Source organism: Podarcis cretensis, assembly GCF_951804945.1.
Source record: "Podarcis cretensis genome assembly, chromosome: 6".
Taxonomy (NCBI): Eukaryota; Metazoa; Chordata; class Lepidosauria; order Squamata; family Lacertidae; genus Podarcis; species Podarcis cretensis.
This window is the reverse complement of record NC_137175.1, coordinates 7,905,589-7,918,476: the sequence shown is the minus strand read 5'-3', so window position 1 is coordinate 7,918,476 and position 12,888 is coordinate 7,905,589. Positions and strand designations below refer to the sequence as shown.

Sequence of the window (12,888 nt, the reverse complement as noted above, 5' to 3'; positions counted from 1 at the left end):
TTCTAGGATGGAATCTTAGCAGCAGACACACCAATTCCTTAACTTAGTCTCCTGTACATCTGAAGGGGGGGAAACACACAATTTAACACTGAAAAGCTGCTAACATGGGGGACAAGCAGTCCTCTAGTGGGAGGGTTTTCCATACCTAGGGCGCCATAACAGAGACATAATACATAACATGCTTTCATGGTTTGTTGCTGCTGCTCAGTGGTGTCTTTATTACCTGTTCCGTTCATGTCCACAACCAAGCCTTGCTGCACATGTTCCTGGATGAGCTGCAAGGTCCGTTCGAAGATCTCTCCGGCCCTAGCTGTCTCGATGGTGTATGGATCCCGCGGGTAACGGAAAAGAGCCAGCAATTCATTAGGAGTTTTCGGTCGCCTGTCCGGAGAGGACAGAAAACCATTTTTAAGTGCCATGGCATTTTCCAAAAGCCTCTGCATTATCGGCTGAGATACTAATAGCAATCCGAGTTCTCAAACTTGCTGGTCCTTTTTTTTTTTTTTAATAAATTTTTTTATTAATTTCCAAATTTTTAACAAACACAAAAACAACATAAAAACAAACACAAAAAAATCATATTTTCTTTACCTTATTTCCATAAACCTCTTTTCCCGGACTTCCCCATACCTTCCCCTTTTTGCATCCTTTATTTTAAACAATTATTCAGCAACCCTTCTTAGCCAATTAAATATAAATTCATTCTCCTTTTCAATTTCACCCTAAATTAAACACAATTTACCGCTGCAATTCTATGTCTTCCTCTCCCTCAGCATTTTAGCACTCCTCAATTTTACGTGCTGGTCCTTTTTGCAGCCAAAATGGCTCTGTTCCTCCTGTCCACAAGAGGGCGATATCAGCAGGCTTGGGGGAACCCCAAGCTATGCAGGGGGATAAACAACCTTTCTACTCCAAAGAAAGTCCCATTCAGTTCAATGGGGCTTCCTTCCAATTGAGTGGGTATAGGATTATAGCCTTGGAAGTGGGGGGACGACGACCCCCAAAGCTACCCAGGGATGACTAAGGATGCTCAGTGGTCACACAATGCTGGCTGACTATTGGGGCAGGAGACAGAAAACTAGGGGAGGAGAGTGGAATGGAGTATCCTGAAAAAGAGCAGGCCACAATGGAACAGTTTGTCACAGCTTCCACTTGTTACTTTTACTTTCAGTTAGGGAAGCGAGAAAACGGCAGTTTCCGCTTCCACTTGCATCCGTCACAATCAGCGCCAATTCTGTTCTGCTGCAGTTTGGTTTCTGACAAATACTGCATTCTTTGTCTTGCTGTTTGCTATTCAGTGTGTGTTACACAACTGTTTATGTTCGTTTCCATGCTGAGGAAACATGAAAACTACCGTACTTTTCTGTGTATTAGATGAGGTTCACCCCCCCCCAAAAAAAGAATGCTAAAAAATGGGGGGGAATGCGCTTTTTACATAGTCAGTGCATACTGGTGAGATGAGATTGTTTAGTTTTGCTAGCTGGAGATTGCCGCAGGGTTCTTGGTGTCTGCGAAAAGGGCTGGTGTTTATTTGCTGTTGCTGCAGCAAGAAGTGTGGGTGATTGGCGGTTGCGGCAGCGCAGGTCAGACGGGTGAGCAATTTTCAGCAATACTGCCCCTAAAAAAGCTCAACAACTCTGGGCAATCTCCCCCCATTTTCTTAAGTTTGAACCCCCCCCCCAAATTAGGTAGCGTCTTATACATGGGGGCGTGTTATACACGGAAAAATACGGTATGTGTCGTTTGCAGACTTAAGAAAACAATGATGTGAAAGATTGAATTTGCTTGGCTCATTTCCACTCCTGACCACAGACAGACAGGTGGAATGCAGCCATTCCTGCTTCCTTTTCCATTTGCGTGGGAATTCCTACTTCCCATGAAGTCCCTGGCCGAGTGACAATTGGGGACTCTGCTACATTTGTGAAGATAAAGTGCTTTATATGCTTTATAACACTGAGACACCAGATGGCGCTGTGAAGTCCCGTTTTCCGCTAACGGGATTTCTCTGTATGAAATTTGCAACGTGTTTAACCGAATCGCTTCTTTGATGTGTCTAGACCCAGCCAGGGTGGGAAATGACCGCAAAACTGCCCTCCCCATACAAAATGGCTTCTGCATCTGTGCGGCCTTCCCATCTGCCCCTGTAAATGTGAATTTATTCTCCAAACGGTCTTACTTGCTAAACAGCTCGGTGCGCGTAGAATTGATGGCGTGGTCCACACTGCTGATGGCTTCTTGGATCGAGGTAGCTACAAAGGTGTCGCCGCTTCTGCCAACGTTTGTAGCTTTTTTAAAACCACAAAGGAGGCAGTGGTGGGGAAAGAGATTCAAAATTTAAACCACTTCCATTTTAGAATCATCTGCCTTGAAAACAGTAACCTCACCGCCCAATACACCAGCTCCTAGCACATATTTTGAATTTGCTTGGAATGTGAAAATGTCAGAACAATAAGAATAGTTTTGCTTTTTCTTGCACCCATAAATGCCTTTCCCTTGCTTTTTAGCATAACCTTCTGCGCTGCACACATTGGTGGCAGAGATTTGCGTTTCACATAGAAGGTTTCTCCAGGTTGGGCTGGAAAAGACTCCCACCTGAAACCCCAGCAGCTGCTGCCTGTCCGTGTAGACAATATAGAGCTATAGAGCCATGGTTTGACTCATAAGAAAGCTTCCTATGCTCCCTGCTGCGTTGTGTCACCCAGAGAAGGGGCTATAGGCAGGGATCTGCAAAGAATCCTTTTCATTTTATGGGGGGGGGGATATTTTGCAAATGTATGCAGATTTAATCAACCAGCTAATCAATCATCAAGAAAATGTACATGCTTAATCAACTAGGGTTTCTGTAACTGGGTGACAACCCTGCTTAGAAAATGTAGATCTAGAGGATTTTAATCTCACCTGTAAGGTAACAAAAACTATGGACAACTCAGATGGATAAAAAATGTGGATAACAGATTGATTTGCAGATGTAAATGTTCATATTAGGACCCATGGAAGGGAAGAGGGAAAATCTCGAGATTCAGAGCATGGATTTGCAATTGAATTTGTTGTACATTTATTTCTTTTTAAAATAAAATATTTTTTTAAAAATAAAAGAAAAGAAAACGTAGATCTAGGATTGCATGTTGGTATGGATTGTATATGGGTACAGAGGTGCAGAAAAGCCAGCCATGCAAACTGGCTCCAGCTAGACCAGCCTCTGCCACTCTGGTGCCCTCCAGCTACAACTCCCATCAGCGCCAGCCAGTGGGAGTTGTAGTCTGAAACAGCTAGAGGGCGCCAACTTCGGGAAGGTTGCATGACCAGGCTAACTCTGCAGATGCAAAGGAAGATTGCTCTCACCTGTGATTGTCAGTTGCATGGTGCTGGAAGTAAACCCAAATGTGTTCCTGGCTACGCACTCGTACCTCCCTTGGTCAGCCATCCCCAGGTCTCGGATGGAGAGGGTGCCTTCTCTGTTTATATGGAACTTGCCGCTCTCTGTGATCTGAATTCCTTCCTGATATGCAAGGAAAAGAGGTTTTGGAGCTTGGATAGACTAGGTTCAGCTTTGGCCCATGCTATGCACACAGGATGGGACATGGGTGGCACAGTCCACAGAGCCTAGGACTTGCCGATCAGAAGATCGGCGGTTCGAATCCCCACGACGGGGTGAGCTCCTCTTGCTCGGTCCCTGCTCCTGCCAACCTAGCAGTTTGAAAGCCTGTCAAAGTGCAAGTAGATAAATAGGTACCGCTCCAGCGGGAAGGTAAACGGCGTTTCCGTGCGCTGCTCTGGTTCGCCAGAAGCCGCTTAGTCATGCTGGCTACATGACCCGCAAGCTGTATGCCGGCTCCCTCGGCCAGTAGTGCGAGATGAGTGCCGCAACCCCAGAGTCATCTGCGACTGGACCTAATGGTCAGGGGTCCCTTTACCTTTTTATGCACACAGGAGAATGGGGTGGGAATGCATGGGGGGAGGGGTGCATCACATGTGTGAATGTTCCTCTGTGCTAAGATATGCAAACCACAATGCAAATAGAAAATCAGTAGGTGAGCTATTTTTCTATTTCAAAGGTTGATTTTTTTAAAGAAGATTTTTACTAATGTGGAAGTGCATTCAAAACTTGAACTTATCCCTTGCTGTCTTCTTTTATGTGTTGACTGAGTCAGAAAGCCAAAACAAAGTGATGATGATGATGATGATGATGATGATTGCCTGGGTTGATATTAGTGTGCAGGCACTTGCTTTCCTCCAATGGATAGCTGCATGTGCAAAACTTGCGTGCGACGATTTTGTTTTGGAACAAATTGTAAAGGTAAAGGTAAAGGACCAATGTCTAGTCACAGATGACTCTGGGGTTGCAGCGCTCATCTCGCTCCAGAGGCTGAGGGAGCCGGCGTTTGTCCGAAGACAGTTTTTCAGGGTCATGTGGCCAGCATGACTAAGCCGTTTCTGGCGAAACCAGAGCAGCGCATGGAAACGCCGTTTACCTTCCTGCCGAAGCGGTACCTATTTATCTACTTGCACTTTTTGGCATGCTTTTGATCGGCAAGCCCAAGAGGCTCAGTGGTTTAGACCACAGCACCACCCGTGTCCTGGAACAAATTGTACCTCCCCAGAAAAAAATGAGATGAAATTGGACACCTTGATCCCCAAACTGTGCGTGGGCTGCTTGTTTGGCACGTGCAAGTCTCCTGAAAAAACCCAATTAATGCTGACTTTGATCCAGGAAGAAACAGTTGTGTGAACTGATACACTTTGACAGCCACCAGAATAGAGTGGTACCTCGGGTTACAGATGCTTCAGGTTACATACGCTTCAGGTTACAGACTCCGCTAACCCAGAAATAGTACCTCGGGTTAAGACCTTTGCTTCAGGATGAGAACAGAAATCATGCTCTGGCGGCGCAGCGGCAGCGGGAGGCCCCATTAGCTAAAGTGGTGCTTCAGGTTAAGAACAGTTTCAGGTTAAGAACGGACCTCCGGAACATATTAAGTACTTAACCTGAGGTGCCACTGTACTCGCAAGTGCAATCTAGGGCTTGCAGGCTACGGCGTCTCACCCAGCTGTCCACCAGATGTCAGCAAAGGCATTGCAAAAATTAAATTGGCAGCAAAAGACAAGTCATCTCAGGCTACGGTTGCATGGCACATTGGGCTGTGTTCCTTCGCATGCACTCTTTAAAGTTCTCTTTGAGATTTGGGACAGTGAGCCGGGCTTCAGATTAGGGATGTCTGCGCTGCCTGAACTCTTTTTGGAGACCCAAAATAACCGTTGCTCCCCCCCCCCCCGGATACTGGAGGTGGTATGGAAAAGGCTTTGCACATTCAGTCCACCATTCTCTCTGTCCACAAACTTTTGGTAGCCCAACTGGGAGCTGTATTTTACCCCTTACAGGCCTAAAATTCTCAGCACCCTCAACAAACTACAGTTCCCGGGATCCTCTGGGTGTGTGTGTGCTTGAAATGTGTTTGAAATACAGTGGTGCCCCGCAAGACGAATGCCTCGCAAGATGAAAAACCCGCTAGACGAAAGGGTTTTCCGTTTTTTGAGGTGCTTCGCAAGACGAATTTCCCTATGGGCTTGTGAGTCTTGCGAGTTTTTTCCCTTCCCCCCTTTTTCTAAGCTGCTAAGCCGCTAATAGCCGCTTAGCCGCTAAGCCTTTAATAGCCACTAAGCCACTAATAGCGCTAAGCCGCTAATAGGGGTGCTTCGCAAGACGAAAAAACTGCAAGACTAAGAGACTCGCGGAACAAATTAATTTCGTCTTGCGAGGCACCACTGTATATTGTGCGTTTGCAGAAGCAGCAGTGGGTTTCCCATCGAAGGCAGGCAGGCCTCAAGGCAACAGGTGTTCAAAGTGCGTCGATTAACACTCAGGTACCTTGGCCCATGTGATGGTGGGCTGCGGATCCCCTTGGGCAGCGCAGGTGATCTCGATGTCTTGTCCAGTCTCCGCCACCATATCTTGCGGGGGGTGAAGGAAGACCGGAATCACTGTTTAGGGCAAAGAGGAAAGAGTCAGGCAGACACCCCAAACTTCTCGGTCAGGAATGTTATAATAATAATAATAAAATTTTATTTATATCCCACCCTCCCCAGTCAAAGCCGGGCTCAGAGTGGCTAACCACAGAAAAATAATAAAGCATTCTAAAAACCAATTCATTATAAAATCAGATCAAAGCAAATTAATGGCAACCATTGAGCTAGAGTTCTGTGAGGATTACCAAAGGAGGAATTTCAAGGTCTCAAATATAAAATACACACATAAGTATATAAGCCACGTGTCCGAAATAGTACAGGACTCTCCCAAATTGACCTCGAATATTTCTCCGCAATCTGCTTTAAGGGCAGATTTGTGTATGAATAGGGTGAGCCTGTGACCTGGATTCAGGAATTAAAGTATTTACCATCACAAAAGAATGGCCAGGCTGCCCAGGTAAAGCAATCAGTGACCATTATCAGATATCCTGGCAGACAGTATTTCTGCTGTAGACCGCCTCCTTCTGTGATGTTTGTATGATGTTTCGGGGGGGGGGGTCTTGGGCTACAGGGTGGGCAATTTCAAAAGTCTAGATAGGGACTTGCGCACCATTGTTTGGAGTTGTAACCCTCCAGGTTGTGGGGACCCTGTTGCAACAGTTTAAAAAGATCAGGCTTTGCTTCTCAATATACCGTATTTTTCGCCCTATAGGACACACTTTTTCCCCTCCAAAAATGAAGGGGAAATGTGTGTGCGTCCTATGGGGCGAATGCAGGCTTTCGCTGAAGCCTGGAGAGCGAGAGGGGTCGGTGCGCACCGACCCCTCTCGCTCTGCAGGCTTCGCGGACCTCTCCGCAAGCAGCGGGAGCCAGCGCTGGGCTCCCACGGCTTGCAGAGAGCTGCCTGTTTGGGGGCTGGGGCGGGGGAAGCTCGGGCCTCCCCCGCCCCAGCCCCGCGCCTGGGGGAAAAAATAATAATTTCCCCCCCTTTATTTCCCCCCAAAAAAACTAGGTGCGCCTTATGGGACGGTGCGTCCTATAGGGCAAAAAATACGGTACTCTGGTTTGCCTCTGTTATTTTCTCCTGCGGATAGGGGGACCCACTTTAAGGACTCTATACGGATAATAATAATAATAATTTATTATTTAAACCCCGCCCATCTGGCTGGGTTTCCCCAGCCATTCTGGGCGGCTTCCAACTGAATATCAAAAACAATACAGCACCAGACATTAAAAACTTCCCTAAACAGGGACGGTTTGGTTTGGTTTGTTTGGTTTATGGACTCTTGGATACCCCATAAGGGAAAAGGAGCAGTTTTTTTCTTATAACAGGAACAACTAGGGAAGAAGCTCAAAGGAGGCAAAAGCAATTTGAGGAGCAGAAGATGTACAACCAAACATACCTCGCGGAGTCACCCAGAGCTGCACAGGGGAGCTTCGGACCCCAATGGCGCTGATGGCGTGGCATTCATACTGGCCTTGGTCGTGAAGGGCCACTCGGACCACCCTCAGCGTGCCCGTGGAGAGGATGCTGTGTCTCCGGTCACTCGGCAACGGACCACCTAACAATAATGACATGCCGTAAGGCAGCGGCCAAGTTTGGACTGAGTTCTTGTGGGCAAGGCTGGCTCCAGTTGGGCGCTCTTGATGAGGTGTGGTGGCAGCCCTGGCCAAGCCACATTTTTTTTTATTTCCCACAATGCATCTAGGTGAGAAGCTGGCAGCTGCCAAAGGCTTGGTGCTGGTTCTGAGGGACACTGGGACTGTTTTAAGGCAGTGGTTCCCTGGGAACAGTAGTTCGTTACAGGGGTTGGGAATTGTAGCTCTGCAAGTGGGCCATTACAGTTTGCAGGATTTCTTGGGGGACATCACGTGCTTTAAATGTGCATTGGATGTGCTTTGAATGGATGGTGTGGATCTGGTTATTTATGACCCCATAAGATGCTAATAGGGACGTGGGTGGCATCATCATCATTATCAGAGCGGGCAAAACTTTGGGCATTTTAGGCAGCAGCAAGAAAAAGGGATTTGGGGCACAATATTCATATTTCAGATTAGGAAAGGTTATGGAAAACGGATTTGAAATTCGTGGCATGTTGTACGCTGAAAGAAAAGTTGTACTCCTGGTATTTAACTCCTAGTAAACTAGCAAAATAAAAAAGGGACACGGGTGGCGCTGTGGTCTAAACCACTGAGCTTAGGACTTGCTGATCAGAAGGTCGGTGTTTCGAATCCCTGCGACGGGGTGAGCTCCCGTTGCTCGCTCCCTGCTTCTGCCAACCTAGCAGTTCAAAAGCACGTCAAAGTGCAAGTAGATAAATAGGTACTGCCCCGGTGGGAAGGTAAACGGCATTTCCGTGCGCTGCTCTGGTTCGCCAGAAGCGGCTTAGTCATCCTGGCCACATGACCCGGAAGCTGTATGCCGGCTCCCTCGGCCAATAAACCGAGATGAGCACCACAACCCCAGAGTCGGTCACAACTGGACCTAATGGTCAGGGGTCCCTTTACCTTTTAAGATGCTAATAAACAACAACAACAACAACAACAATTTATTTGTACCCCACCCATCTGGCTGGGTTTCCCTAGCCACTCTGGGCGGTTCCCAACAGAATATTCATTAAAAAGCAATAAAACATGAAAAACTTCCCTGAACAGGCTTGCCTTCAGATGTCTTCTAAAAGTCAGATAGTTGTTTATTTCCCTGGCATCTGATGGGAGGGCGTTCCACAGGGTGGGTGTCACTACTGAGAAGGCCCTCTGCCTGCTTCCCTGCAACCTCACTTCTTGCAGGAAGGGAACAGCCAGAAGGCCCTCGGAGCTGGACCTCAATGTCCGGGCTGAACGATGGGGGTGGAGACACTGCTTCAGGTATACAGGACTGAGGCTGTTTAGGGCTTTAAAGGTCAGCGCCAACACTTTGAATTGTGCTCAGAAATGTACTGGGAGCCAATGTAGATCTTTCAGGACCAGTGTTATATGGTCTCGGCGGCCGCTCCCAGTCACTCAGAAACATACCAATTCAAAGCACACTGGCCTGAGCTTTGGAAAGGCTGAGTGGGGCACTAGCTTGGCACGTGAGCATTATACAGGGCACATTGTGCCCTGGGATCTCTTGGCAGAATTACCTTGGCAGAATTACCTTTGTTGATCCGTGGGAGAGCAGTTGCCCAGTGATAGCTGCAGTTAGGTCATCAATGTGAATACACCGTTGGCCCAGATTATTAATAGCTAAAGGCTAAAAGCAGGCAAGCAAAGAGCCTTTGTGGCCTCTCGGTCTTTCAACCTCTGAGGGAGAGTGATTGATCCGACCGACCCAACCTGGACCTCCAGAGGTTTTGGATAGCGACTCCTCATCGGCTCTGTGCTGTCCGGGGCTGAGGGAAGTTGTAATCCAAAACGTCCTGAGGGCACCAAACCGGGGAAGGCTGGTGCCCTGCAAGCAGGCTGCATGCTTACAGCTTCTGGAGTCTGCAAATCATTACAGAAGAACAGGGAGAACAAAGAATACCTGCTCTCGTCCAGGCGATGACTGGCAGCGGACGGCCTTCAGCAGAGCAGGGAAAGTCAACGCTTTGACCCTCTGTTACAGTCTGGTCGGTGGGGATGATCAGAAACTTAGGAGTATCTGGGGGGGGGGGAGAACAGAAATCAGGCCTTTCGAGAATGGCAAAAAAATCCCTTTCCACCCAGAACTGGACATTGTCTAACTTGGGGGTTGTCAACCTGGTCCCTACTGCGTTTCAGGATTCTAGGTGGGCTGTAAGGGGGTTCTACGGCACAAGCTGAATGCTCCTTCCATCGAGCACTGGTAAGCGGTAAGGAAATTTTACCATCAAGAAAGATGCATTAGTGGGTGGTAGGTATAAAAGGGTTGACTACCCCTGGGACGTGGGTGGCGCTGTGGTCTAAACTGGTGTGGTCTGACCAAGGAAGAATAGAGAGGGACTATTACTTCCCTTTGCGGGACACAGGTGGTGCTGTGGGTTAAACCACAGAGCCTAGGGCTTGCCGATCAGAAGGTTGGCGGTTCGAATCCCCACAACAGGGTGAGCTCCCGTTGCTCGGTCCCTGCTCCTGCCAACCTAGCAGTTTGAAAGCATGTCAAAGTGCAAGTAGATAAATAGGTACTGCTCTGGCGGGAAGGTAAACGGCGTTTCCGTGGGCTGCTCTGGTTCGCCAGAAGCGGCTTAGTCATGCTGGCCACATGACCCGGAAGCTGTACGCCGGCTCCCTCAGCCAATAAAGCGAGATGAGCGCCGCAACCACAGAGTCGGCCACGACTGGACGTAATGGTTAGCGGTCCCTTTACCTTTACCCCTAGTTTAACCTCTGCAAAAGCATTGTTCAGGCAAATCAGGACAAAACTGCTATACAGGCATCTAGTTGAAGAGAGAATTGTGTGGAGAGTGAGCGGGAGAGATTGCTGAAGAGCAGAAAAAGTGAGCATTTAGATCAGGGGTCAGCAAACTTTTTCAATAGGGGGCCGGTCCACTGTCCCTCAGACCTTGGGGGGGGGGCGGACTATATATTGAAAAAAAAATTATTCAGGAATTCCTATGCCCCACAAATAACCCAAAGATGCATTTTAAATAAAAGGACACATTCCACTCATGTAAAACCATGCTGATTCCCGGACCATCCGTGGGCCGGATTTAGAAGGCGATTGGGCCGGATCCGGCCCCCGGGCCTTAGTTTGCCTACCCATTAGTTAGATGCTTTTTAGGCTCCCCATTTATACAATTTTTTCTTATACGCGCAAAGGCCCAGAGCATAGCCTCCGCCCAAGCTGGGGGGTGCCTGTCTATTTTGGAAACTTGTTTGCATTTGGACACTTCTTAACACATCATAACCAAATTTTGCATGGCGGTCCCTGAGAACAGGGGCAGGTTTTCATTTTCGTTTGGCTACAAATCAATGCCATTTTGAATCAAGACAGTGGGGTGAAAGTTTCAGAACGGCATGGATTTCAAAAAGGAGCCCCTTCACATGTCTGATACTTTTTGTTCCGAGGTAGCTCTCCCCGACTTTGGCACAACTTCCCGTCCACCTGTCCCCGGCGGTTACTGTGTGTGTCTTGGTCACCTTGCACGATGACGTTGGCCGTGGCTTGGATGGAACCCTCGCTGTTACTCGCGTTGCAGCTGTACTGCCCTTGGTCCGAGAAGGTGACGTTTTGGATGTACAGACCCCCGGAGCTGGTGATGGTGAAGCGAGGGTCCTGCGGCAGTGGAGACCCTGAGCTCAGCACCCAGGTGACACGGGGCAGAGGGTGCCCGGAGACCCCGCATTCCAAAGTAACGCTCTCCCCAACCAGCACTTCCGTGTTCTGGGGCTGGATCACAAAGCTGGGTTTGGCTGAAAGCAAAAGAGAAACAAGAGCTGGGTGTTGATAGTTGGTTGCTGGTGCTTAGCATTTATCTAGTGCTCAGAATGTATGTTCTCACAACAGCCCTATAAGCTAAAGGGAGCCCTAACCATTAGGTCCAGTCGTGGACGACTCTGGGGTTGCGGCGCTCATCTCGCTTTAGTGGCCGAGGGAGCCGGCGTACAGCTTCCGGGTCATGTGGCCAGCATGACTATACCGCTTCTGGCTAACCAGAGCAGCGCATGGAAATGCCATTTACCCTCCCACCAGAGTGGTACCTATTTATCTACTTGCACTTCAACCTGCTTTTGAACTGCTATGTTGGCAGGAGCAGGGACCAAGCAACGGGAGCTCACCCCATCGCGGGGATTCGAACCACCAACCTGCTGATCAGCAAGCCCTAGGCTCTGTGGCTTAACCCACAGCGCCACCCGCATCTCCCACCTTATAAGGTAGGACAGTCATTATTCTCCCTCTGTTAAAGAAGGGAATGAGAGTGCACGAAGATTGATAGGGGAGTGACAGATTTCTGGACTAGATAGGTAGGCTTTGGGTCTGAACCAGCAGGCTTGTCTTGTGGTCTTAGCGACAAAGAGGTATAGGCCCAATGCACAGTGGCGTAGCGTGGGGGGTGCAGGGGGGGCCGGCCGCATGGGCGCAACATCTGGGGGTTAGGGTTAGGGGGTGCAAATCCACGGGTTAGGGGGCACAAATTACTTGCCTTGCCCCGGGTGCTGACAACCCACGCTACGCCACTGCCAATGCAGTCACATAATCATAGAATTGCAGAGTTGGAAGGTATCCCAAAGGTCATTTAGTCCAACCCCCTGCCCCATATGGCGCTCAAACCCACGACCCTGAGTTTTAAGAGTCTCCTTACCAGCACTTCCACTATGAAAACCGACAGATTCCCATTTTACTTTCCAATACAAAGTATGTGGGGCTTTCACCACAAAGGAATTAAGCCTTGAGCAGTAGTGGGAAAACTGTGACTCTCCCGATCTCCAGCTCCCATCAACCCTGACCGTTGAGCACACTGGCTGCCCACTGATGGGAGTTGGAGTCTAATACCTGCATTGCAGGGGGTTGGACTAGATGACCCCTGGGTCCCTTCCAACTTTACGATTCTATGACACCTGAAGGGCCACAGGTTCTCTACACCTGACTTATTGCTGATCCACTCTGCACCCGTCGAGAATCACAATTAATGAGAGTGCTTGGTTTATACTAGAAGGATTCTGAACCAAATTTTTCCACCATTCATCTCTTAAAATGGAAAGGGACAGCAGTAGATTTCTCTGCATGCAGAAGTTCTGGAGTTAATCCCTTGGTCGCTGTGGGTTAAACCCCAGAGACTAGGACTTGCTGATCAGAAGGTCGGCGGTTCGAATCCCCGTGACGGGTTGAGCTCCCGTTGCTCGGTCCCTGCTCCTGCCAACCTAGCAGTTCGAAAGCACGGCAAAGTGCAAGTAGATAAATAGGTACCATTCTGGCGGGAAGGTAAACGGCATTTCCGTGCGCTGCTCTGGTTCGCCAGAAGCGGCTTAGCCATGCTGGCC

At 48.7% G+C, this 12,888-nt stretch overlaps 1 protein-coding gene across 5 annotated transcripts in view; it reads right to left on the bottom strand.

Moving 5' to 3' along the window:
• The window catches only part of LOC307217532 (peroxidasin homolog), a 69,846-nt gene that overhangs the window by 18,322 nt on the left and 38,636 nt on the right, over positions 1-12,888 (bottom strand). For all 5 annotated transcript variants that reach the window (XM_079978873.1, XM_079978872.1, XM_079978874.1 and 2 more), the window contains 7 exons: positions 11,047-11,319; positions 9,473-9,589; positions 7,368-7,526; positions 5,867-5,979; positions 3,343-3,499; positions 2,177-2,285; positions 224-381 (listed from right to left, as the gene is read on the bottom strand). In XM_079978873.1, coding sequence (XP_079834999.1) covers positions 224-381; positions 2,177-2,285; positions 3,343-3,499; positions 5,867-5,979; positions 7,368-7,526; positions 9,473-9,589; positions 11,047-11,319 — 1,086 coding nt within the window. The remainder of the gene's footprint in view (positions 1-223; positions 382-2,176; positions 2,286-3,342; positions 3,500-5,866; positions 5,980-7,367; positions 7,527-9,472; positions 9,590-11,046; positions 11,320-12,888) is intronic.